Here is a 27,998-nt window from a genome sequence, read left to right on the forward strand (position 1 = left end):
TTACTCTTTATTTAAGTCCGTGTTATTTCTAGGTGTACAATTTTGAGCATCTGGTATGTCATTCTTTTCAGGCTGTTCATTTTCCTCTTCTTTGGCTTCAATCTCTTGGTTTCCACTCATCAGGTTCTTAGACCGTTTCCATAAAATCAGGATTATGCCCACACACGGAATGTAAGATACTGCACGGATGACAGCGGGCACCGTCAGATACAGCAATCTGGAATCCAATTTCAATGGCATTAAACACGAATCACCAAAATTCCACATTCTCTACCAACTTCCCATTATCTGTAAATACACGCAAATGCCTCCACAGCATTCCACGGCTTGTTTCACAGCCAGTGTGGTTAGAGTGTCAGAATAGGACCTGGGAGACCGAGGTTCGAATTCTGGCTCTGCCATGAGCCATGTCACACCCTGATGTTTTCCGCACAAGGACAAGCTTGTGTACTTTCCCGATTGCTGAAGATACTATTATTATGATTTGGTGGCAACACATCAGCTAGTTTCCCTGATATTCTTTTTTTAATCAGCAATTTAATAACACTATATTGTTATGCCATTATACTATATTGTTATGCCATTCATTTTTTGAAACAAGTACATCTCTTGACCATTTTGTAGCAGAAATATGCTTTCTTCCATATATCTGTGCAAGGGGAAAAGGTAATTTACCCTTTTAAAACATGAAGCCTGGGAATTCAGAAAACAAGGTGCGTGCTTTGGAATAACAGTATCTTCATATACAGCTATTACCAATTAAGCAAAAAGAAAATCCACAAAAAGGAGCAGCAGTGGCGTAGGAGGTTAAGAGCTCGTGTATCTAATCTGGAGGAACCGGGTTTGATTCCCAGCTCTGCCGCCTGAGCTGTGGAGGCTTATCTGGGGAATTCAGATTAGCCTGTGCACTCCCACACATGCCAGCTGGGTGACCTTGGGCTAGTCACAGCTTCTCGGAGCTCTCTCAGCCCCACCTACCTCACAGGGTGTTTGTTGTGAGGGGGGAAGAGCAAGGAGATTGTAAGCCCCTTTGAGTCTCCTGCAGGAGAGAAAGGGGGGATATAAATCCAAACTCTTCTTCAAATCCAAAAACCCTCTACAGTTGGTAGAGGATATGGCTACCATGGGGGAAAAGGTCTGCTGACTAGGCAGGATCAAGAAACCCACATTTTTCTACCCACACCAGGGGTGTATCTACAGTAAATAGCGCCCGGGGCAAGCAGTGAAATTGTGCCCCCCCCCTCCCCATGGCATGGCAGCTAGCAGCCCTCTGCTTCCCAGGTAGGGACAATGGGCTCCCCCACTTTCAGGGGGCCTTTCTATGGAGTTCAGAAGGGGGAAACAGCCCACTCCTTCCCTGACCTCCCAAGGTCATCTCAAAAGGGTTGGGTATCTTTGCTCTAAAGTATCAAGAAGAGATTTTTTTAAAAGCAATAGTGGAAATAGTAGAACGTGGGTACCTGTATGAATCCAAATCATACATTCGGCACGCCCCTTCTCCTCCACAGGTCTTGGTTCCCCATTTCAAACAGGTGGTATCTATCATAGCTCCAAAATAAATGGGTGACGGGATTCCAGCTGTAAGGGACAGAAAAGATTGTTTTAGTGTCTCTTGTAAGTCTCTGTTCAACGGCTTAAGATAATCAATGCCAAAGTCCCTGAGAAACAATGCCAATGTCTTAATCGAATATGCTGTTTCCATTTACGTCTCAAATCCTGCTTTTGTTTCTCTGTTTGTATATGTTTTCAATAAGTAGTCTGCAAAGGATTTCCAGTCTTTCAGAAAATTATCCATATTTTTGTCTCTTATAACCGCCCAACCCTTCATTCCTGACAATTCCTTGGCTCTGATATTAAGAGCTGCCAGCATTAGCACAACTGCCAGATCTTGAGATTTGCCTTCTATACTACCTGGGCTTTAGCTGGCTTGCTGCGCCCCATCTTGCTTCGCACATCAGATTGTCAACTTCCAACCAGAGCCAGGAGATGTCCTAGAAGTACAGTTGATCTGCAGACAACTTTGCAGGGTGGATTCTATGTCACTATACTCCGCTGAGGTTCCTCCCCACCCCCATCCTCTTCCCAGGCTCAGAGCTGTAGTAAGGGGGAACTATGCCTGGGGCATGTATGCACCCTGTGCCCCTGCCACACCCCTGCTATGCTCTGGAACGCCCCTGGAATGCCCCAGAATGCTATGCCCCTGCACCGGCGAGCACCCGGTGTGTCACGCACCAACCCCGGCCCCCTTGGCGCTACGCCACTGCCCAGGCTTTACCACCAAGTCACCAGGAATTTCCCACCCCAGAGTTGGCAAACCTATTCATATTGCCCTCCTCAGATTATTGGCTGAACGTCTGCTCAGACTCCTACTTGGCTCCTACCAATACTCCTGGAACAATGCAATCCTGAGGAGAATTACTCCAGTCTAAGCCCATTCATTTCAATGGATGAGTAACACTGCATGGGATTGCACTGTAAACCTCCCAGTCTGTTTACGTCCAAGGTCCTCTCAGGTCTTCACCCCTTAGATTCTTGTCATCCCAGACAACTTCCCCGTGCAGAACAGGATAATATTCTTTCCCACTCTTCTTGCTGCTTATTGCTTTTCACACAAAGTCCAGTCACATATTGTCCAAGCGTATGTGTGGGTAAAGAACCATCTTGCATCTGTTACGGAAATCCATGCAGTTGGTGCTACATGTATGCGTTATATATTTCTGACTGCATAAATGTATTTTGATATTTCACTTGATAAAGTATCCCTGATTATTCTCCTATATTCTGATCTGTTATAATTCGAAGCGTGCCTCAAAGCTTTGCAGCTGTGTCTAAAACATGTGCTTCGAAGTGTATGCAGCATTTCCCCTTTTCTAATTCTCTAATGCTGTGTGCTGGAAGAGAAGTCTCGTTCACACAGGCATATGCCTGGCATAAAATACAAATCACACTGACTGCGTTTTATCAGTCCTTGATATAGCACATGAGTGCAAAGAGACAGAAAGGTGTCTATGAAATTACAGAACTAAAATGCAGCAAACTCTGCATGTATGGTGCTTAAGGTTTTCCAGTCAAAGGATGGTTGGGCAAAGAGGTGCATATGTGTAGGTTAATATATTCAACAGAGATACTTAGTAGAAGAGATGCAGAAGCATTCTCGTGTGGAAAAGAAAGCTAGCCAGAGATACTTTGAGTTGCTTTTGTATAAAAATAGTTTACTAGCTCAAAGGATGGGTTAGATAGAATAAAACAACAAATGCTATACTGCTCAGTTACATATTTACAGTAATTATACACTTAAGACTACATCTTTGCTTCCTATCTGTTATTTCGCCTTGTGGCTCTGAACGTGTGGTGTGCTGCTCAAAGGAACAGAGTTAACTTTATAACTTCTGGCTACAGGCTTACCAGCATGTAAGCAAAGATGGTCTCACTGACCAATGGCTAATCAATAGACTAGGTCATAAAACAATGACCTCAGCAACTTCTTTACATACAGTTAACCACTTAGTAACTGAATTATGACAGACACTTGCAAATACCAACAATATGACATTGCATTACGCTCCTACATCATTTCTGACAAAAAAAAAAGCAGCCGTGATGTCACTGCATTGTGGTGACACTCTAGGAATCCCATAAATCTCTATAGTTTTATCATAGAGATCTGGAAGATTCCTAGAGCACTGCCATAGTACAGCGCTATCACTGTTTTGGACAGAAATGATGTTGTGACATCATGCAATACCGTTTTGAACTCCTTTGTTTCCTTCTACTGCTCATTGGAACTGCAGCAGGTGATGGGAAAGATTGGTGGGCACCATCTAAGCAGGGGTCTGCAACCTGCGGCTCTCCAGATGTTCATGGACTACAATTCCCATCAGCCCCTACCAGCATGGCCAATTGGGAATTGTAGTCCATGAACATCTGGAGAGCCGCAGGTTGCAGACCCCTGGAAGCTGGTAAGTGGCATCCCTAACAGCATTCTGTACAAAATGCGGCAATTAAAAAATGAAATACAGGAGGGTTCCTAAGAAATCAGTCCTGCTTTAAAAACAAGGCCAGATAACTTGCAACACTCTAAGGAGAGATCTGGATGGCAAGGATGTCAGAAGCATCCTTATACCCAATGTGGGAACCTACTTCAAAAGTAAACTCTCAGTCAACAGGAAAACATTTCATTTCTCTTACTGGAATGTAGTTTGAAGTGACAGTGACTTACCAAACACTCTTTCTGCCAGGGTTTGGAGGCCCACCCCAAATGATTTCTCCTCAGGCTTTAGAGACCTGTATGATAAGAACATTCCATATTAAACCAATAAATGATGTACTTGTTTCCCTTGGCTATTTGCATCTGATTGCTGCTACCTTCCAGTTAAGGCAATTTACTCCGATGCACCCGTATTCTTATGTGCATCTCTTTAAATGGAAATGTTCTTTAGATGGCTGTTTCATACATTGCACAGTGACAGACCTAGGTTCACCACAGTGTGAATGCTCCCCAAGCCCCCACATCCAATTCTGACTCTCAAACTAGGGCTACATCTACGTGGAAGTTTTTTTTTACCAGCATGGTATCCAAAGTGCAATTTGGGGGTGGGTGGGGAGCATCCATATGCCATTGTCCTGTAACTGTCCATTTTCCAGGCTTTCCCCATCCTCGATACATTTTTTTCAAACTCCAAGTTCGCTATGATCTTTCTGGCAAAAAAATGCATTCCAAGCATGATCCTAACCCATGTGGATAGGAAGGTTAACATTTTTAACAGTCTCATTCATATTGGTGTCATTTTCCCTGATGCACCACCACAGGGATTTAGAGCTCTTTAAAAAAAAATCAGTAACCACAATATTACTATAGTGCTATAATATTATAGGACTATATTGTCATAATCTACTAGTTCTCTTGAACCTTCAGGTTCTCTTCAGGTATTTTCCAAGTCAGTATAGCTCTTTTTGTTGTGAAGATACAAGAGTAAATGGGCAGCTCTCCTATGTGGATGCTCCGTTGCCAGTGCAAAAGCTTTGACATTTGCGGCAGTCATAACAGGAGAATGGAAAACCTGAGGATTCATATCCTGGGAGGTTGCGCAGGATATATACAGAAGCAAAACTGATGCTTAAAGAAATCAGCTGGAGAAATTATTCAAACGTATGGAATGCAGGGTTATCAGTGGGTTATCAGTATGTTGACACCCTAGTCCCGTGGTGGCGAACCTTTGGGACTCCAGATGTTATGGACTACAATTCCCATCAGCCCCTGCCAGCTTGGCCAATTGGCCATGCTGGCGGGGGCTGATGGGAATTGTAGTCCAAAACATCTGGAGTGCCAAAGGTTCACCACCACTGCCCTAGTCTTTCCCACTTTTCCTCAGAACTGTAGGAAGTGTCGAGAAACCTGGAACGTCTGGAGATAATGGGCTGGATCCTATACCTATCTTACCACCTCCTGCCCCATCCAAACAGCAAGGCACCCAGTCATGGCGCCACAGCTACCGTGTTTTCCCGAAAATAAGACAGTGCCTTATATTAATTTTTGCTCCCAATGATGCGCTATGTCTTATTTTCAGGGGATGTCTTATTTTTTTTCTGTGTTGTGTTCATCGGGCGTGCTTCCAAACAAAAACTTTGCTACGTCTTACTTTTGGGGGATGCCTTATATTTCGCACTTCAGCAAAACCTCTACTACGTCTTATTCTCAGGGGATGTTTTATATTCGGGGAAAGAGGGGTATGTCAACCTGCTGCTCTCAAGGGGGCTTTCTGGCAGTGTGGCAGTGCATGCAACAAACTATAACGCTCAACTATTAGAGGGGAGATGAATGTAACTTCTCAAGACAATAACAGTTTAACTGGTCTTTAAAGAAACAACAGTATTTATCCTCCATACCTTATTAGAACCATATAGCCTGGCATGGCTCCCAAGGCATAAACTATGCAGCAAACTAAACACAAAGCTAAATAGTAGTATAACATTGGGACACACGCCTCTTCTCGGCCACACTGGCCTATCGTTGCTGAGCCGTTTCCGAATGGAAAATCCGATGTTGCAATGCATGTGCAGTTTCCAAATACCTGCAAAAACATCATTTGAAATCATGTAAGGTTCAATTGTGGGTTGTTCCTGAGTCCAGGAAATCTCAGTAGCAATACAGACTCATGAATAGTGCACTTGGCAGTAAAGTTTGCATTTATCTCTGGGCAGATACTGGAAATCCTCTCCCACAATTTTAAGGGCAAGGGGACAGGCCAATTCATGTGTAGAGGAAGTATTCCTTCACAAGGTTGCCGGGTCTTTGATTTGAAGGATGCCCTTGCTTGCAAGCCTTTTCCAGTAACCTGGAAGGTTTCAACAAACCGGCCATTAGATATGTCATATATCCCATCTGCAAAAGCAGGACATCTTGGCCAGCTTTCTAACATCCTTGCTGATGGTCACTTTCCCTCTTCCTGTCTCAGGTATTTGAGAATGGCCTGAGGCTCTCTAGCCAGAAGGGACAGATGGGAGGAGGAACACCTTTACCAGCTGTCAGTATTATTGCTGAGGACTGCATTACCCTTTCCTCTTTCAAGGCATGGCTGGAGGCATGAGCCACTGGGCACACAAGCCAAAGGGCAAAAAACAAAGAGCTCTGGATCCTGCGGTTCACAACCTGTAACTTCAGTCAAGCCAGTTAATCCAAGATCATTTTGAGATGAACTAGTTTTGTTTTTTGTTCGTTGGGCATTTATTGGTTTATTTACACATTCTTCTTGTTTTAATCGGCACTTTAATAACACTCTATTGTTATGCCATTATACTAGGATCTAGGTTTTCAGAGTTCCCGGTATTCGTTTTTTGAAATAAGTAAGTCTCTTGACCATTTTGTAGCAGAAATATGCTTTCTTCCATATATCTGTGCAAGGAGAAAAGGTAGAGATTTACCTTTTTAAAACATGAAGCCTGGGAATTCAGAAAACATGGTGTGAGTTTTAGAATAACAGTATCTTCATACACAGCTATTACAAATTAAGCAAAAAGAAAAACCCTCTACAGTAGGGTTTTTAATTGGTGTATTTATGTATTCTTCTTGTTAGATGACTAAGGCCAGAGGTGGGATCCAACAGGTTCTCATGGGTTCCCAAGAGTAGGTTACTAATTATTTGTGTGTGCCGAGAGGGGGTTACTAATTGGTGATTTTGCCACATGATTTTTGCCTTAGTTACACCCCTCCTCTCAGCAGTAGCGCGCAGAACTTGAAGCAGTCTAGCAGGAGGTCACAGGCGTGCGTGGGAGCCTGTGCCTGCGTGCATTCGTTTCCCGCCCAAGGACCGGCGCAGCGGCTGCGTCCTTGCCACAGCCTTGCCCAGGAATGCCCCACCCCGGAATGCCCAGCCACGCCCCTGTCGTGCCCCGCCCAACCCCATTGGCACTACGCCACAGTTTGAATCCCACCACCATGAGAACCTGTTACTAAAATTTTTGGATCCCACCACTGACTAAGGCCCTTTGCTGAAAAAGCACAACATTGATGCTTAAATGAATAAATGAACAACAAATGAAAACTCTTGAAACCTCTATGTCCCTCATAGCATCATGAAATGGCAGCTATGTGCAGTTCAAGCAGAAGGTCTTACTGCGTTTCTCCCAGTTTCATTCATTCCTTCACATCCAGCAAAGCATGCCGAAACATACGAGATCCCATTTTCTCCACAAACAGGGTCCCATTCTTTGGCCGAGCACCCACAGTGACTGTTGCAGTCTGCGAATAAGCTTGTTTCCAAGTAGGAGATGTGGTCTATCCTAGAAAAAAAAATTCAGGAATGAGATGCATGTTGTGTATTGAGCTATCCAGGTTTCCGTAGTGAGAGGGTGACTGACAGCAGGTGGGAGCGTTATATTCAAGTGAGTGCATGTGCAGCTGCTCAGCCTGATATATTGCTGTGGAAGCAGTCTGTGTAAATAAACCTGTTCATGTATATTATGTGCTTTCAAGTCACTTCTGATTTGTTATTCATGATCTCTAAAAGGACCTATTGTGAACAGCCTTGCTTAGGTCAAGCAAACTGAGGGCTGCGGTGTCCTTTATTGATTTAATCCATCTCATGGTGGGTCGTCCTCTTCTTCTGCTGTATTCAACGTTTCCGATTGTTAACGTTTTTCCCAGTGAGTATTTTCCAGTGACTAAAGTACAGTATATTGTCGAAGGCTTTCACAGCCAGATTCAACTAGTTCTGGTGGGTTTTCTGGGCTGTGTGGCCGTGGTCTGGTGGATCTTGTTCCTAACGTTTCGCCTGCATCTGTGGCTGGCATCTTCAGAGGTGTATCACAGAGGGAAGTCTGTTACACACTGTGGAACACCTCTGAAGATGCCAGCCACAGATGCAGGTGAAACGTTGGGAACAAGATCCACCAGATCACGGCGATACAGCCTGGAAAATCCACCAAAGTATAGTATGTTCAGTCATTTCAGCTTCTAGCAGTGTAACTATCAGATGGCATTTTTATTGGACTGTACTTTCCCAGGCTTCAAAGTCGAATGAGGGGTGTTTGGTGTTTCCCATGTCAAAATTATGCATGCTGTATTTTTTAAAAGGCTAGGCTCAAAATTTTTCTCCTTAGATTGTTTTTATACCTGCAGAGGGGTTTCTATTTTTTTAATCGCATTATAATAAAGTCAAACATAGCAATCTTGTGATATTTGCATGTATCTTCTATTTATCCAGTTTTCCAACATCATTGCATTCTAGTTCAAATTTTTAAACTAAGCTGTAGGTCTTTAAGAAGAGCCTGCATTTGAAATATCAATTAGATATTGACATAATCTAATTGGCTTGACAAAGAATACGAAATGAAACCATACCTGAGGTTTTATAGCCTCTAAAAAGCCTCTGTATAAGCCTCATGTTACTCCACCTGTTGGATTTAAATATCCCTGGATTGATCACTAGAAGAAGTGAAGATTGGGACTGTCACAATTACAAAACAATTGTCACAATTGTAAATCATTTGTTTATGACTCAAGTATTGAGTTTAGGTACGCAAAGGTGTAGTATCATCAGCCTGGCAGAACAATTCTGTCTTACAGGCCCTGCAGAACTGTGTTAGATTGCACAGGTCTCACTAGAAAGAGGCAAGCCAGACTTCCCTTCAACCAGGGATCGCAAGTAAATTCTCACTCAACAAGCAAAGTGTTCTTTGGGGATGTAACAGGAGAGATGGTTCCACAAGCATGCTGGCCTCGGGCCAACTAGATGGATCCACAAATCAAAGCCCAAAAATCCAAAAGGTGGAATGAGATGTAGTCCCCTTCTGCCCCATCACTAGACAACTGTGCTATTCCTTTTCTCCCAATGAATTTATATTATCTACTCATATGTCAATCACAGGCAATGTGAGGATTATCCCAGAGAGGACCCATACCCTTCATAGGAGATAGTTAAACCAGCGACAGACAAATTTTTGCAGATCAGGAAATAGGCACCAAAGTAGAGGAGGAAGTCAGCCATAGAACTCCAACAGCCTATGTGGGCAGCTTTGTAAGTGCTTATTTTGAATTTCTTCATCATAAGGCCTCCCAAAAAATATCCAGTGCATATGATTGGTAGATTGTAAATGGCTGGCGGGAGAGAAGCAAAGATCTGGTTTGAGACACATCCAAGATAATTTAACGCACCAAAGCTGCAACAAACGTTCAAATCTTAGCCTAGTAAAATTTTGTTGTAAATTTTGAGGAACACCACTATAAATTTCCACCGAGATGCCTTTGGAGCTGTGACAAAGTTTGGGTCTGGATGAAATAATATGTACTCCAGTTGCATATTATATAATCCAAACTCACCCTGGGATGTATTTAAAGGGTGGGGTGGAAATCTACTGAACAAACAAACAAACAAACAAACAAACAAACAAACAAACCAGCCTTGTTGGATTCCCAAGAACCACAGGTTTTAGTTTTTTTAAAACACACACACACACACACCTGTTTCCAGTCCTCATGGTTGCTGTTGGAAGTGAAGGACTTTACGCTGTTTCCTGCCTCAACCTACAGAGGGGGTTTTACTAGAGAGCTAGTGGCTAGATAGGGACCTAAGGATTTGACACCTTTACTCTATCATGCTGGTTCTATCCCTTTGATGTTAGACTGATACTCTCAGGGACTTCCTTCCTTCCAGTTTCTTCCTCGACCCCTTCTCCCTTCTGTTCCTACCATGCCTAGAGAGAGGATGGATGCTCCTCGCATCCATCTCCATCCAGCTAGGTTACAATAGCATAGTGACTCTATCTACCTACCTTTCTATCCAGAATGGAGTTCACTAATAAATACTCTTTTTATTAGACTAGAAACTACAACTGACCCTGACTTTCTTTTATGTAAGCTTGCCGCACATTGGGATCCATCACGCACACACACACACACGAGGTAAGGCTTCTGCTGTGTTCTAGCCACCCGTGCCGCTCTGCTAACTATGATAAGGGGTAATCTCCAACTACCAGGAGCACTTATCCCAACAGTTGCTAGGACTGCCAGGTCTCCAGTCATGGTAGTTTTACCATAGTGTTTCCAGCAATTCCTGGAGCTGCTCTGTATCTATTTCAGGTTTTTCCTAGAGGTGATGTGGCAACATCACCAGCATCACTGCCTCCATGTCCTTGCTCCCAACCCTTTCACCTGGTTTAGCCTAACAACCCTAATGGTTGCAGAAATTGGTTTGGTTCATGTAGTCAGTCCTGCTAGCCATGGTTAATGCAATTAAATCATGATTTCTGATGACCCCTGAACTGATCCATTATGGCATGGTGAACAAGACCAAGGGTTAAATGAGAGGAAATAAGCAAGAGGAAGGTCCCAGAATTATTCGATCTTCTTTGAGACTCCTGTGATGTAACAAGGCTGAAATGTTAAAAATCCTTTTCTAGGAGCAAGCTCCATTAAATAAAATGGACCTGAATTGCTTAGGATTGCTTAGGATTGCTCAAAAAGTGATGGGAGGTGAGGGCAAGGAATCAATATGATGGTATCTGAAAGGATTATATGTTCTGTATTATGGACAATATGCTCTATATTATGGAGCAGAAAAGAGAAGAACCCCAGATGGATGTCACTTTTGAAAAGCATGCCTGTTTTCCCTCTAATACTCCAATCCGCTGACTATACAGCAGTTGCAGTCCAAATGCCCTATTCCCATTAATAAATACCTTTAGTTGGGTGCTGTGTGGTTTCCGGGCTGTATGGCCGTGTTCTAGCAGCATTCTCTCCTGACGTTCTGCCTGCATCTGTGGCTGGCATCCTCTGATCCTCTGAAGATCCTCTGAAGATGCCAGCCACAGATGCAGGAGAACGTCAGGAGAGAATGCTGCTAGAACACGGCCATACAGCCCGGAAACCACACAGCACCCCAGTGATTCCGGCCGTGAAAGCCTTCAACAATACAATACCTTTAGTGCTAGCAACTCAAGAAATGCATTTATTTGTTTCCATTATTTATAGTCCACCTTTCTCACTAGGGCTCAAGGCAGATTTCAAGGCAGTGTTAGTCAATACACCCAATAGGATGGGATATCCAACAAACTAAGAGTCCCCAGTATAGTTCACCACTGGCCCCTTTCCTGCTGCCCACCAAGCATTTTTAGAAAGTGGATAGGACCACATGGGGCTTTTGCCCAATGAGGATTCTGACTGGTCAGAGCTCAACGTGCTTGAAAACGGAATTCCCAGCTCTGAGAAGGATGATCCTCCAGCAAGCCCAGAAGTTTATGATCATTCCACCTACATTCTAACACATCTCTTTCCTTTACCTACAAAATAGATGGCATCTGATGCAGATATCCCATATTGTTGCTCCAAGTATTTTGGCATAAAAGTAAGCATTCCGATGTATGCATTGAACTGCACCGCAGTGATCAATATAAAAAGCATGTAAATCGGGTTGTAGAAAAGACGTTTCAAGTATGGGATGAAATCTGGAAACAAAACCCAAAGAAGAATTCTTTAAGGCCAGCTTCTAAACTCTTGATCAAGCTCCTTGACATATCATGTTGCAAGCTAGGCGTTTAGGAATAATTTTCTCACCTATGATTGGCCTCTGTTCACTGACAGTCAGTCTACCATGCTTGACAAAAAAAACCCCTCAATATATACAGGCCTGGAAATGTGGGTTGTCAGCTCTGGGTTGGAAAATACTTAGAGATTTTGGAGGTACAGCCTGAAGAGGGCAGGGTTTGGGGAAGGAAGCAGCTTCACTGGGGTACAAAGCCACAGAGTCCAGCTTCCAAGGCTGCCGTAATCTCCAGATCAGGGGTCCGCAACCTGCGGCTCTCCAGATGTTCCTGGACTACAAATCCCATCAGCCCCTGACAATTGGCCATGCTAGCAGGGGCTGATGGAAATTGTAGTCCATGAACATCTGGCGAGCCGCAGGTTGCAGACCCCTGCTCCAGATGAACCGACCTCTGTCATCTCGAGATCAGTTGTAATCCCAGAAGATCTCCAGCCACCACAGGGAGGTTGGTAACCCTACTAGCAACCCTAATTCAAGGCAGATTACTAAAGATGATCTCTGTGTTTGCACATTGCCCTTTTTAATGAGGAGATCTGTGGATGCAAGTTCTCTTTGGACTGCTTGACGGTCTGATCAAGGTTGGGGACAAGACTCCCTTTCTCCAGAAGTGAATGCTGGCACGACGAACAGTTTATCACACTTTATCGCAGATTTTTCCAGTGGTCTGACCTTGTGTCTTGGAAACTTTTTTGTGTAAAATTATGCCACAAACCACTATTCCCCACATCATTTGACCCCTTGTCTCTTCAGTTGCATTTATTCCACACTCTACTGCCATGATGATATGCCTTTAAGAGCTTAAGTTAATGGGCGGAGTTAAGAGACATGGGGAAAGTTCTTGGAACTGAGACCTGGGGAAGGTCAGACTGAGAGCTTCCAGTTAACTGTTAACTATTCTAATTGCTCTTATTGTTAACTGCTAATAAACTTGTTTTAAACCACTACAGTTGTCTTGTAATCCATCACAATATAAGTGTTTGGACTTCTTGGTGGTTGAAGATCTCTGGCTATTACAACTGATCTCCAGGTGACAGACATGAGTTTCTCTGGAGAATATGGCCACTCTGGAAGATGGACTCAATGGCATTACACCTTATTGAAGCCCCACCCCTCACCAAACCCTGCCTTCCTCAGGATCTATCCCCAACATCTCCAGGTATTTCCCAACTGGAGCTAGCAACCCTATTTCACCACAGTTTCCTGCAATTCCTAGCTGTACCCTTTGTCACTTCCAGATTTTACCCAGAAGTGATGTAACAATGTTAGTGATGCCACTGATGTGGCCCGCACCCATACGTCCCCTCCTCCAGCCTCCCATTGGTTGTCAGGCTCAGCCTGACAACCTTAATTCTGATTGTTCTCCTTGAGATTTTATTCTTTTCCTTTTGAAAAATAGGCCAAAGATAGCAAACATTTGGGACCTGAAGACCTTCACAGGATTGTGTATCATTTTTAAACAGTCCTTATTCTTCTATAAAGGAAAGAGTTAGTTTAAAAAATGCTCACCTTTTGCAATTTCACTTATTTTCTGGTTGGTCTGACTAATGCTTTCCGTTTGCAGCAGAGTCCTGTCTCTTAATTCAATGTTATGCTCTTCTCCTTCCTTTGGAAGGGTCCTGGGCAAGAAGAAGAAGGGGATGGCGACCAGGAGGCTCACCCCAGCGCATAGCAGGATTCCCAGCCACCAGGCCCCCACCCAGCGAGCATCAAGGAGGCTCAATGTCACTTCAGCTGGACAGCAAAGGCAGAGAAGAGAAGGTTTTAGTCTAGCCAAGTCACTGGTTATTCTCAGGGTTTACATCATCTTTTTCAGGCTGTTTGAGCAAACCAAAGAGAATTGGTTTTGCTAAGAAGAAAACTTAAGAACATAAGAACATAAGAACAAGCCAGCTGGATCAGACCAGAGTCCATCTAGTCCAGCTCTCTGCTACTCGCAGTGGCCTACCAGGTGCCTTTGGAGGCTCACATGCAGGAGGTGAAAGCAATGGCCTTCTGTGGCTGTTGCTCCTGATCACCTGGTCTGTTAAGGCATTTGCAATCTCAGATCCAAGAGGATCAAGATTGGTAGCCATAAATGGACTTCTCCTCCATAAATCTGTCCAAGCCCCTTTTAAAGCTATCTAGGTTAGTGGCCATCACCACCTCCTGTGGCAGCATATTCCAAACACCAATCACACGTTGCGTGAAGAAGTGTTTCCTTTTATTAGTCCTAATTCTTCCCCCCAGCATTTTCAATGAATGCCCCCTGGTTCTAGTATTGTGAGAAAGAGAGAAAAATTTCTCTCTGTCAACATTTTCTACCCCATGCATAATTTTATAGACTTCAATCATATCCCCCCTCAGCAGCCTCCTCTCCAAACTAAAGAGTCCTAAACACTGCAGCCTCTCCTCATAGGGAAGGTGCTCCAGTCCCTCAATCATCCTTGTTGCCCTTCTCTGCACTTTTTCTATCTCCTCAATATCCTTTTTGAGATGCGGCGACCAGAACTGAATTCTGGGAAGGTGGTAGAAACCCAAGGATCCTGTCAAATGATACATATCAGAGAATCGGATACAAAATATGTGGTAGTGCCTGATATGGAATAAGTTCATGAAGAGTAGCAGTAGCTAGTGGCGAAGATAATGAGTTGTGAACTAAAAAAAACACCTCATATCATGAAGTCACAAAGAGGCCTTAGACAAACCAGCATTTCACAAACTCTTCTATGCAATTTATCTTTTGTTACTGAGCCCCAACGGAATAGCAATCGACACAACTTGGATCAGGAGGACCAAGGCAGAGACGGAGGGGCTTTCCCCACTTACCATTTGCTGTGCATTACTCCGGGAAAGTAGCGCGGGGTCCAGCGGCGCTCCCCACTTGCAAGGGCGGCAACCACGCAGCCGCCCCGACGCTGCCGCTCTCCCGCCCCTTCAGTGCGTGTCATTTTTTGGCGCTGAAGAAACGGCACCTTCACCCCGCGGCAGAAATCACTCATGCCGGGAGCGCGCTGGGAGTAGCGCGCTGCAAATGGTAAGTGGGGAAAGCCCCAAAGAGGGCCTTAAGACTCTGTGTTTTTCTTGTGACCTAAAACAGACCTCGTGCGATCCATGTGACCTCTTGGTGACAGCCATGTGTTCCCTGAACTACATGTGGCCTCACAGAGATCATTTCTGGTTCAGAAAATGGTTCAGGTGGCTGCAGAAGCTCCTTCTCCAGGGACATCGCATTACCAATATGAATTAGGCAATGCAGTTGGGCCCTAACCTGGATAGCCCAGGCAAACCTGATCTTGTCAGATTAGAAGCTCAGCAGGGTCAGCCCTAGTTAGGGAGTGGATGGGAGACCACCAAAGAATGTCAGGGTTGTTGTGCAGAAGAAGGCAGTGGCCAACCTCCTTTGCAAGGAAGTTAACCATGTCACAGACACAAGTCAACAGATGTCCTCTGCAAACTGATTTACCTTTATTTACAATGAAAATGCTGAAAACTTGACCAAAACTTGAAGTATATTCATACTGTATTCAGGGAGGGCACTTCCAAACTTTCACCAGCCCTCACCCTAAGCTCTCCTTATTCATTGTCAATACATCTTTATATTAATTTCATTAAACTTTTTTTTAAAAAAAGCTCTGTTATCTAACTTTCACCTTTGAAAGATTTGGGGTTAAGATGTACTTGTAGAAGAAGAAGAAGAGTTGGATTTATATCGCCCCTTTCTCTCCCGTAAGGAGACTCAAAGGGGCTGACAATCTTCTTTCCCTTCCCCGCCCCCCCCCCCCCAACAAACACCCCGTGTGGTAGGTGGGGCTGAGAGAGCATAGAGGAACTGTGACTAGCCCAAGGTCACCCAGCTGGTGTGTGTTGGAGTGCACAGGCTAATCTGAATTCCCCAGATAAGCCTCCACAGCTCAAGTGGCAGAGCTGGGAATCAAACCCAGTCCCTCCAGATTAGAGTGCACCTGCTCTTAACCACTGCGCCACTGCTACTCTTGTAGCAGCCTCCTTTGCAGTCTTTGGGTTCATGATAATCCCTGATCATGGACTAAGTAGTGTGTGACCTAAAGGTTCCTGCACACCCAAGTAGAACCTAACAGCTGGGTTTTTGGTATGTGGCAACTCTTTTTAGAGAACACATGGAAGCTGACATCTACTGGTTGGTCTGTCAAAGTCAGTACTGTTGACTTTGGCAGGTGATAGCTCTCCAGGATCATCAGCAAAGGTCTTTCACATCACCTCTTGGTTGGTCCTTTTTATGGAGATGCCAGGGATAAAAATGGAAACTTCTGCATGCAAAACAGGCTTCTCTGCTGATGACCCACAACATTCAAACTTCCCAACATATTACAATATAGCTAAATACCTTAACAGAGTAGAAAACACTGTTTCAGCTGACCACTAGCTATTAGCATTGCAAATCCTAATGACATGAACCTTTGTCCTATTGAACGATAATGATAGGTTTCAACAATTTTAATTGTGTTACCTAGGTCTACGAATCCGAGATCCACAAATAGCTGTGCACAATATGAACCCATCATTAAACCAAACAGTGGACCCATGACCGTTGCTATCTGTAGGCATCCTAAAATATGGAAAACAAAAAGCATATAAAACCTCCCCAAACATTTTAGGCAAAAAAACCCTATTTTTCAACATATATTTCACATGCTGGCTTGAGATTCTCAGGAATCTCCTTTGTCAAGGCGATAGAGATCCATATTGGGGCCTAAATGCTGTTCTCAGTCTCCAGGACAATCTGAGAGAAATTCTAAACAAGTCTACTCAGAAGCTGGAGGGGGTGGGATCATCAACGGGTGACAGATTAGGACAGTGGTGGCGAACCTTTGGCACGGGTGCCAGAGGTGGAACTCAGAGCCCTCTCTTTGGGCACTCACACACAGAGTTCATCATGTGGGCAGGGGGTGGAAAATCACACACACACCCCACACACATGTAGGCTGGCCTGGACATGATCCTTTACTTGGGAGTAAGCTCGGTTGCTGGGAATGGGGCTTGCTTCTGAGTAAACCCTCCTAGGATCGTGATTCACCCATTTGAAGCTTTGCACGGTTGCTTCACTAAGCTTACTCCTGAGTAACGCGTGCCTCGGAGCCAACTGTTTTTTCTAAACTAAAACCTCAGTATTCAGGTAAAATTGCCGTGTTGGCAATTTGTGATAAATAAGTGGGTTTTGGGTTGCAATCTGGGCACTCCGTCTCAAAAAGGTTCGCCATCACTGGACTAGGATTTAAAAGGTCTGGCCTACTGCTATTAAACATAGTTTAAGAATGAATTATCCAAATATGTTATTTCAATTATGCTTATATATTGCCTTTCTTTCTTAAAGGAAGCCCAGAAAATAAACTTTTTATAAGAACTTAATTTTTGCACCAGTCTATAATACTAAGCTTGGGCACTTATAGGTTTACCGATGTAGAAAGGAGAATTTTCGACTTTTGCAAAATCTTCCACATACGAAATGCCCAGAGGAGTGATGGGAGTTTCGCCAATTCCTCGAATGATGTTTCCCACCAACACAAACACCCACATTGAAGATCCAACCTGTTCTTCACAATCTGTGAATTTAAAGAACAAAGAGAGACGGTTGCATGAAAGTTTTCACACGTAATGAAATGCTTCAGAGCTGTCCATTCGCAAGGACTACAACACTGAAAAGCAAAATGCTGCATCTTCCCAGGTTCCATCAACATGAATCTCCTGCAGTGGTTTTAAGAAGTTTTATTTTGAATTTCTGGCTAATTAGAGAGATCAGGATGTGGAATGGTACAGAATAGCCCAATCTTATCAGAACTTGGAAGCTAAACAGGGTTGACCCTGGTTAGTACTTGGATGGAAGACTACCAAGGAAGCCGAGGGTAGTTATACAGAGGGGGGGCAATGGCAAACCACCTCTGCTTAATCACTTGTCTTGAAAAACATATGGGATTGCCCTAAGTCAGCTGTGACTTGACAGCACTTTACACTCACACAATCAGAAAGTTCACAGCCACTCTGGTGGTGGTGGTGGTGGTATTATTATTATTATTATTATTATTATTATTATTATTATTATTATTATTATTATTATTATTATTAATTAATTAATTAATTAATTAATTAATTAATTAATTATCAATTATTAATTATTAACTATAATTATTAATTAATTAATTAATTAATTAATTATTATTTAATTATTACCTACTAATTATCAATTATCAATTATCAATTATTAATCATTATAAAGTAATTATTTATTAGTTATTAAGTATTAAGTATTAAGTATTAATTATTAATAATTAATTATTGATTATTGATTAATTATCAATTATCAATTATCAATTATCAATTATTAGATTTAATATACCACCCTATCCCCAAAGGTACCTAATATGATACAAATTTATCCCAATCTTCTGTTGTTTGCAACTTGTAGTACAAATATTTCTGCCTTGCAGATGAACACACAGTTGGGAAAGGGACCTCCGGATCACAGAAATTTATGCTGGAATTAATGGAGTAGCCTTTAAGAGGCCACTTGGGCTGGCAACCCTAAAAAAAGGAGAAAAGAAGAGGCCACGGGAGCTTTTGAGAAAGGGAAAGAGGAAATATTAGAGGAAGGAGAAATGAGATGCTTCCCAAAAGTCATGTGGGTTCCAACTTGTTAAGCTGAAACAATCTAGTCTTCTGAATACAAATTTATCAGTTACACACAAGAGAAATAAGAGCAAATAAGAGAAATAAGAGCAAACCTGGACAGCTTTAAAAGGGGCTGGGACAGATTTATGGAGGAGAAGTCGATCTATGGCTACCAATCTTGGTCCTCCTTGATCTGAGAGTGCAAATGCCTGAGCAGACCAGGTGCTCAGGAGCAGCAGCAGCAGAAGGCCATTGCTTTCACATCCTGCATGTGAGCTCCCAAAGGCACCTGGTGGGCCACTGTGAGTAGCAGAGAGCTGGACTAGATGGACTCTGGTCTGATCCAACTGGCTTGTTCTTATGTTCTTAAATACTGAATAAAAAGGGGAACCTCACCTTCTGAAGGTTGCTCAGTAGGCACAGTATCATTGGCAAGGCAAGTGGATGTGGATATCGATGTAAAAGAATTTTCCGATAAAGAAGCAGAACTCTCATACTGGTACCTGTGGAGGAAAAAAAATTGTATGAAAGGAATGTAAGATGTCCGCCTTTCTCAGGGTCTGATATTCCCAAGTATTCTCAGCAGCAGGAAAACTCACGACATGAACTTAAGAGCAATAAGTTATAATTACTTGGGAAAGTCAAACAAATGAGATTCCCGGGAAACGTTTGTGTCACATGAATAGAGATAAGCAAAGAAAATGTTCTGGGGAAAACATTTGGGCACAAAAGTATAATTCAGCCTCGTACCCTGGTTGTTTTCAGATGTTTCAGTTGCGTAATGGGAGTTGCTAACTGTATTGATCTTACTAATTTACATGGCTAAATGCTGTCTGAACAGGGGCAATGTGCATATTGACTACATGCATTCAGCTGCATGGTCACTGACGGTTTCAGGGTTTGCAATCAAATGTGCTGAGTCTGTGCACATATTGAGAGGAATGTGAGAGGCCCAGAAGGCCATTGCTTTCACATCCTGCATGTGAGCTCCCAAAGGCACCTGGTGGGCCACTGCGAGTAGCTGAGTGCTGGACTAGATGGACTCTGGTCTGATCCAGCAGGCTCTTCCTTATGTACTTATGTTCTTATGGGCAGCTGATAGACTCTCAGAATTTGTAACATTTAGAAAGGGCTATAGGTCCAGTTCCACATCTATTTATTTTAGAGATGGTAGCCTCCAAGTGGTAGCTGGGATCCCCCAGATCTCCAGACTATAGGGATCAGTTCCCCTGAAGAAAACGGATGCTTTGGAGGATGGACTGAGGTCCCTGTTCTCCACAGGTTCCACCCCCTAATCTCCAGGAGTTCCAGGATGAACTGGAATTCCTGGGAATCCTTGGGTCTTATCTGGAGATAGGCATCTTTCAGGTCCTTACACATTTCTCCTGATGTTTTGCCTTTCTTCTTCTGCTAGAAGAAGTATACCTCAGAGGTGGAGCTACCAGGGGATGGGGGTGCGCATTGCACTGGGCGCGTGCCAGGAGGGGGCAGAAAATCAGCCCCCTCCCGCCCCCCTGTGGCGTCTCCCCCCCCCACTTCCCTTAATGAAAAGCGGCCTGTTCCCTTCAGACTGAAAACCGCCTGGTGGGAACTACACTTCCCAGGAAACCTTGCGAGCCCCAGGGTCTCGTGGAAAGGGTTGTTCCCACCAGGTCGTTTTCAACTGAAGGAAACAGGCTGCTTCTCCAGGCTGAACTAAGGTAAGGGGGGTACAAGGAGGCAGGGTGCTGCAGTGGGGGATACAGACTGCGCACCGGGCGCACTCTGGCCCAGCTACGCATCTGGTATACATTGTTAGGCTGTACAGAACCCCTGTCCCAAGGACCTTATCGGCATTTATCGGTTCACTCCCCCAAAAGGCAGCAGTTTAAAGGGATCCATCAAGCAAATCCCAAATCATGCCAAATTTTGGCTGCTTAGGACTCTCCACCAATGCTGCTATCTTAAGGTGACCAGATTGTCACCTTTGTAAACCGAGACCCGGGCACGGGCGCAGCTGCAGGAGCACACTGCCTTTTGGGGTGCTCCCTGGTTTAAACGGGAGCACCTCAGAAGGCAGTGCACTCCTGTGACAGGGCGGGAAAAGGGGAGTGCCCCAGAAGGCAGTGCGGCAGCCTTCCAAAAATCAGGACGTTTCAAAAAACCTGCGGGATGCGGGACAAATTGGTTTAAGGCGGGACTGTCCCACCAAAAGCGGGACGTCTGGTCACCTTGTGCTATCTCCCAGGTCCATGCGGGCTCAGAGACAGCAGGTACAGAGCTGAACACCAGGCTCCGGGAGTCCAGTGTTCAGATCTGCGATTGCTTGCTGCCTCCCAGCAATAAATAGGTAGCAAGAATTTTTCAGGATCATGTTTAACAGACCTGAAAATGAAAAAGACAATATTGGGACTTGGCTTTTTACAGGTTTTTCAAAAATGTCCAGAACTATCAAACCTGGATCTGAAAAATACTGAGCAAAAAATAAAACAGAAAACAGGTGCACGCCTCGGATCATTGCAGGCAGAGAAATTACAGAGTTAGGCACAGCGAAGAGGATATATATGGAAAGCAAACAAAGACTCACCTGCCCATCAGAAAATGAGGCAGCCCTATCAAAAAACACCCCAAGGCCATAATTGTACAACCCACTCCAATCAGGCGTGGTCTATGACATTTTGCTCCTAGGTAACTCACGAAGGCAATCACCAGCAAGTTACCTGCAGACAGAAAGAACACAGAGCATCAACATGTTTTAAGAAGAAGAAGAAGAGTTGGATTTATATCCTGCCTTTCTCTCCTGTAAGGAGACTCAAAGGGGCTGACAATCTCCTTTCCCTTCCCTCCCACTCCCCTCCCACCCTCCCAACAAACACCCTGTGATGTAAGTGGGGCTGAGAGAGCAAAGAAGAATTGTGACTAGCCCAAGGTCACTCCGCTGTTGGAGTGCACAGGCTAATCTGAATTCCCCAGATAAGCCTCCACAGCTCAAACAGCAGAGCGGGGAATCAAACCCAGTTCCTTCAGATTAGAGTACACCTGCTCTTGTTCCGCTGTACCCAGTGGTGGGATCCAAAAATTTTAGTAACAGGTTCCCATGGTGATGGGATTCAAACTGTTGCCTAGCGCCAATGGGGCGTGGCGGGGCACGACCGGGGCGTGGCCGGGCATTTCAGGGGCGGGGCATTCCTGGACAGGGCTGTGGCAAGGATGCAGCCTGTCCTTGGGCGGGAAACGAATGCACGCAGGCACAGGCTGCCACGCATGCCGGTGCACCTCCTGCTAGACTGCTTCAAATTCTGCGCGCTACTGCTGAGAGGAGGGGAGTAACTAAGGCAAAAATCACGTGGCAAAATCACCAATTAGTAACCCCCTCTTGGCACACACAAATAATTAGTAACCTACTCTCGGGAACCTGTGAGAACCTGCTGGATCCCACCTCTGGCTATACTGTTGCTGCTTGGAAATCTGATGTCATTCCCTTTTCCCTTTCCTCTGAAAATCTTTTACTTTTTATTAACGTTGTATACAGCTAAAATGAAGGGGGTTGAACATGACAAATAAGTCCGTGTAGCTTGGTATGATTAGTACAATACTTGTTATGATTTGTACAATAGACCACCTTCATGAAGTCAGAAAAGCTCCCACACTTCTATTATTCCACTGAATGTATAAAATGGCATCATGACTCATGACCCTCTTAGCCTGGGTCCTGCCATGTTTCTGCCTATTGAAAGCTTCCTGTCGAATGGCCCGGGAAAGTTTGCTCATGCTTCATACAGTTATCTCTTTACAGCTGCAGCAGGGTAGAGTGAAACCATTGGGTTTTCACCCACTCTTCTGCCACCAGTATCACTGTCTGTGGAACTTGTGTGGGTGTGTGTGGGTGTGCGTGTGTGTGTGACCATCTTCCCTCTTCCCTCAAGGAATGCTTTTGTGTGTGTGCGTGTGCGCGCACGTACCTTCTCACCTTTGAAGAAGGGAAAGGGGGCGCGGCCTGACTTATCACTGCTAAGAGAGATAATCTTTTGCCTGTTGCCTTGTATCCAAGTTCAAACAATAAAGTCATCATCTTTCCTATGCTTGTCATCCATAAACAAGAATTCTGTTCCTCAAGTTCTGATTCCTGTTCAGGAGAGCATTTTGCATAAAGAAAATAAATGCCTGTTGCATTGTTGGCAATGAGAATTATACAAATTTTGTTGCATTGTTACCTAGTTTTGTAATTCAGCTGTATTACATTGTTTATTGCGTGTACTACAATGTCTGCATTGCATTGTTCTCCAAAATTTGTAATACTGCTTTATTGCATAATTTGGTGAATATATTGTACTGTCAGTTTTTTGTGTTCTTTAATTTTGTAACCGAGAGTTGAATGCTATGTTTGTATTGTTATACTGGCTTTACTCCATGTAAATGTTTGATCCTTCTGAAATATCAGTGAAATCAATGAAATAAACAAGAAATTCTCTGGAAAGGTCCCTAGAGACACTAAGGTGGAGTTCTGAACTGCACAATTCAAACCTATCAAACAGTTGAATTCAGAGTAAATTTTCCATCAGTGAATAGACCTTTCTTGCCTCCCCTTCCCAGTGCAGACCAAATGCTGTTTTTAGGGCCAAGGGAACCCTGAGGAATGACATCAGAAGGGATATGAAACTAGAAAAGGAAATCAGCAGAAACTGCCAAGACAGCTTAGATCTAGCCCAAGAATAACAACCTGCATACCCATCTCAAAGCTTCCACTGATAATGCCAACCAGTGAGGTGGGGATGTTGAACCGTCGTTCGATCTGCGTGAGCATGCTGTTCACATAAGCCCCAGACATGGTCTTGCTCATATACGCAAAAAATAGTGCCACCAGAAACACCTAACAGAAAACGAAGAAACCCCATTCAATAAACAACAGCCAAAGAACATTAAAGCAGGAAGTCGGAGCTGCAAAAATAACGGCCTGAGGGATCAAATTGTTTCCATGGGAAGTTATCAACAAACATTCCTGCGATGAGTGATTCCCATCCTGCTTGTAATATCTGCAAATTCATGCCAGGATTCTGTCAGCCATGGCTGGTAAGACTTTGGCAAGAGACCGTGGCTCTGAACAAGTGATTGGTGGTGAAAAGTGTCGTCAAGTCGCAGCCAGCTTAGGGCAACCCTTTAAGGCTCATAAGGCAAGAGAAGGTGAAAGGTGGTTTGCCATTGCCTGCCTCAGAGTATCAACCCTGGACTCCACTGGTGGTCTCCCATAAGTAGCAGCCAGGGCTGACTCAGCCTTCTGAGATATGACAAGATCAGGCTAGACTGGGCCATCCCAGTGACTCATTGGTAGAGCAACTGATTTGCATGCATATGTAACCTCTATCTCGTGGGTTCTGTGGGGCAGAACTTGGAATGAGTTTGCAACAACAATTTTTAAAAACGAAATGGTTTACTTTCTTAACATATCACATTAAACATCAACATTTAACATCACACTTCAAGGTCCTGTTCAGGTTTCACTTCAAGTCCTTCTAGTTACAGTCTTCTGATACTGCCAAGTCCAATTCTTCTTTGCAAGTGGGTTGGCTCCTGAAAACTCCAAGGGCTTGGTGAACAGGATTCAACATGATGAAGGTTTCCAGGAGAACTTTCACCCATTACAAACACAAAAAACCCTGAAACAATAAACTCCAACATTTACAACATAGCAAAAATAAACAACTACCTTCTCAGTAGTTCCCAACAATATTGCAGTTACCTTAACAAGGTGTTAAGGGCTTATAGAAATCAAGGTCCGAGTCTGGTAGCCTTGTCTCCTCCAAACTACATGAGCTCTGCAGCCTCTTGCTGCTTCGAGTCTCCACCCCTTTCTGGGTCAACCCATTCTGAGCATGGGGGTTACACATACATTACCAGTGTCCTTTTGAACGATCTCAAGCAGCAAGTACTAGGGAAGCCCTTTTTTGCTTGCAATCCTGCATAGCCGATACCAGTCAGCAGACTAGCCTGACCTCATCAGATCTCAGAAGCTAAACAGAGTTGGCCCTGACTAGTACTTGGATGGGAGACCACCAAGATATACTAGGGGTGTGACACAGAGGTAGGCAATGGCAAACTACCTCTGAACATCGCTTGCATTGAAAACCCGATGGGGTATATGCAGAGGTGGGATCCAACCAGTTCTCACCACTTCTCTAGAAGTGGTTACTGGTTTTTTCTGAGTGCCGAGAAGGGGTGACTAAAGCAACCTCCCTGCCCAATAGGGACTGGAGGTGGCGTGTGTGCGGCGGCCCCACTGTTTGAATCCCACCACCATCGGAACCTGCTATTAAAATTTTTGGATCCCACCACTGGGTATATGTCAGCTGTGATTTGACGGCAGCAACAACAAAAGACACCTTCATATGGGCCACCATGTTGAGATTTCTGCATCTCTGCTCTTGAGTCCTGCAGAGTACACATTGGGTTTGTGGAGACTGACAAAGTTGCGAGGGTGGGTGATGGTGTGTTTGTGCAGGAACGACTTCAAGTCAGGAATTTGCAAATGGATCACTAGTTGAACGATTTTTGAAAAAACCAGGTTGAGAGGAATATAACGGGTCTAAGCTGTTTTGGGAAAATGTATTGTCGAAGGCTTTCACGGCCGGAATCACTTGGGTGCTGTGTGGTTTCCGGGCTGTATGGCCGTGTTCTAGCAGCATTCCCTCCTGACGTTTCGCCTGCATCTGTGGCTGGCATCTTCAGGGGTGATTCCACACCTCTGAAGATACCAGCCACAGATGCAGGCGAAACGTCAGGAGAGAATGCTGCTAGAACACGGCCATACAGCCCGGAAACCACACAGCACCCAAGTGATTCCGGCCGTGAAAGCCTTCGACAATACATTGAACATCTCTACGGGGAGAAATTGTTCCAAGACACACAGAAATTGGAAAAACTACGGCTCAGGAAAGCACACTTACTGTGTTCTCTAACCTTTCTTCTACGCTGCAGAGACACAGGTACTATCCCATCATTTCTTGCAACCAAAAGGACTTTCAAAACACCACAGGCTCACCGCATCTATAACCGCCTAGAACGTACGCTTCCTCTGAAGATGCCAGCCACAGATGCAGGCGAAACGTCAGGAGAGAATGCTGCTAGAACACGGCCATACAGCCCGGAAACCACACAGCACCCAAGTGATTCCGGCCGTGAAAGCCTTCGACAATACATTGAACATCTCTACGGGGAGAAATTGTTCCAAGACACACAGAAATTGGAAAAACTACGGCTCAGGAAAGCACACTTACTGTGTTCTCTAACCTTTCTTCTACGCTGCAGAGACACAGGTACTATCCCATCATTTCTTGCAGCCAAAAGGACTTTCAAAACACCACAGGCTCACCGCATCTATAACCGCCTAGAACGTACGCTTCCTCTGAAGATGCCAGCCACAGATGCAGGCGAAACGTCAGGAGAGAATGCTGCTAGAACACGGCCATACAGCCCGGAAACCACACAGCACCCATGTTTTGGGAAAGAGCTGCGCAAAATTCTTCCCCAAAATGCTATTAAGAAAGTCCTGAAGACGTTATATTTGTGCTGTGTGGAATCCATTGATGTATTGCAAAACGGCCTCAGTTTATTAGAACCACAGCTATGCTGTTTGCACCTTCAAACTGCCACTTTTCAAGTGATTTGTGACTTTGGCATGCCTGGACACAGACAAGAACAAGGCAAAGTTGGAGCCTGGAGAATGCCACTGACAACAGAGCCAAAGGCAGAAGATTTATGTGAATTGGTACTGGCTGATGGAGAGGAATGCTATGGCTACACGCTAGCGGAGGGGTAAAAACGGAATCAGAAGAGTGGACTTTGGATCAGTTCCTCACAACTGCCATGGTCAGGTGCCATGGTCAGGTATTTGCCACCACCTTGTGCTGTTTTTCTCTTGGAAGCAGGAAGAAAACAGCAGGAGAACAGTAATACTGATGCTGTGATATCACTTCCACGTGAAAACCTAGGAGAGATGTCTCTCCTGCTTGTGACACTCTAGGAATCCCCCTAAACTCTGTGTTTTTACCACAGAATTAGCATGTTGAAAGTCAGCAAAGCAGCCGCGCCGTGGATTTCCCACACCTGATTTTGAAAGCTCCTAATGTTTGCCAGCTCTGAACTGGCAACCTTTTTGTGCTGAAAGGGAAAAGCAGAGAAAGGAGAGAAGAGAAACATGAAGAAGAGAGAAAAGCAGGGAATGTAGGAAGGATAGAAAATTAAAAACATTGTGTGATGAATACTGCTTTGTACTGTCAGAAGGAGGGGGGTGAAACCCATCTTCCCCAGCTGCTTTTTCCCATAATGCATCTGTCTTGCAGTGGGATGCCAAACAGGAAAGAGATGCAGCTGGTTAAAAGCACTCTGCCTGTGGGGTGGTGGGGTCCAGTGAAGGGAAAACATGAAGACACAGGGGTCCCATCGCCACAGCAGAAATGAGAGCACAGCAAGGAATTATTCCCGCATGAAACAATCTGTTTTTGTCCAGCTTGCATTTTAAAAAACCAAGAAAACCTTTGAGTTGGTTCAGAATACATTTCCAGCATTAGTAATTCAAGCTGCTGTTTTAAAATAAAGCATCCATGAGGCTATTCTGGGGTAAAGCAGGTGTGCTGTTTCCAGCCAAAATTCACCAGCATTTAAAGCAATCCCTATTTTCCCAAAAATAGTTTATTTGTTCCTGATGTCTATAGTAAAAGCGGTCCAACACCTGATGTGTTTCCAGTGCAGTTCTAAATGGAGTTACACCCTTCTAAGTTCATTGAAGTCAATGGACTTGAAAGGGTGTGATTCTATTTAGGATTCCACAGTTATAATTTCCTCCTGTTGCATTTCCACAAGACAAACTATGAGTAAAAGAGAATGGAAGAAGCTGGAAGGCATTCTGGGATGTTGAGCTTGTGTGTGAATGACCTTCCAGGTCCTTTCGGCCGGAGGAATGTTATATGCTTCATCACTTAGGCCCCTTCTGCACATGCAGAATAATGCACTTTCAATCCACTTTCATAGTTGTTTGCAAGTGGATTTTGCTACTCCACACAGTAAAGTCCAGCTGCAACGTGGATTGAAAGTGGATTGAAAATGCATTATTCTGCATGCGCGGAAGGGGCCTTAGAATTTCATTCAAGGGACATCCACGAAAATTAATTATAAGTTCTTTTACAGTTGATTAGAGAATTAAAATTATAATTGCAGTACCTTCAGCTTGGACATACGAAAGATATCCCTTAGCTTCCGGGCACCTTCTGCTTTGCTCTTTGAATGGGCCATGGAATCGTCCCAGCGGTTATCAATATTCGGCCAACTGGTTTTTAAAAGAAGAAGAGAACAACCTGTTGATGATGA

General features: G+C 44.3%; 1 protein-coding gene across 1 annotated transcript; it reads right to left on the reverse strand.

The window, feature by feature from the left end:
* LOC125435317 (solute carrier organic anion transporter family member 1A2-like) lies at positions 1-27,923 on the reverse strand. The gene is made up of 15 exons (XM_048501506.1): positions 27,852-27,923; positions 26,739-26,792; positions 23,367-23,508; positions 21,226-21,358; positions 19,056-19,162; positions 17,450-17,596; positions 16,504-16,602; positions 13,545-13,769; positions 11,776-11,940; positions 9,400-9,595; positions 7,614-7,779; positions 5,887-6,071; positions 4,220-4,284; positions 1,461-1,578; positions 1-217 (listed from the first exon to the last, which is right to left on the reverse strand). The coding sequence occupies exons 1-15, from the start codon at positions 27,921-27,923 to the stop codon at positions 1-3; spliced, it is 2,091 nt and encodes a 696-aa protein (XP_048357463.1).
* Positions 27,924-27,998: the final 75 nt, after the last annotated feature.

Source organism: Sphaerodactylus townsendi, linkage group LG06 (assembly GCF_021028975.2).
Source record: "Sphaerodactylus townsendi isolate TG3544 linkage group LG06, MPM_Stown_v2.3, whole genome shotgun sequence".
NCBI lineage: Eukaryota > Metazoa > Chordata > Lepidosauria > Squamata > Sphaerodactylidae > Sphaerodactylus > Sphaerodactylus townsendi.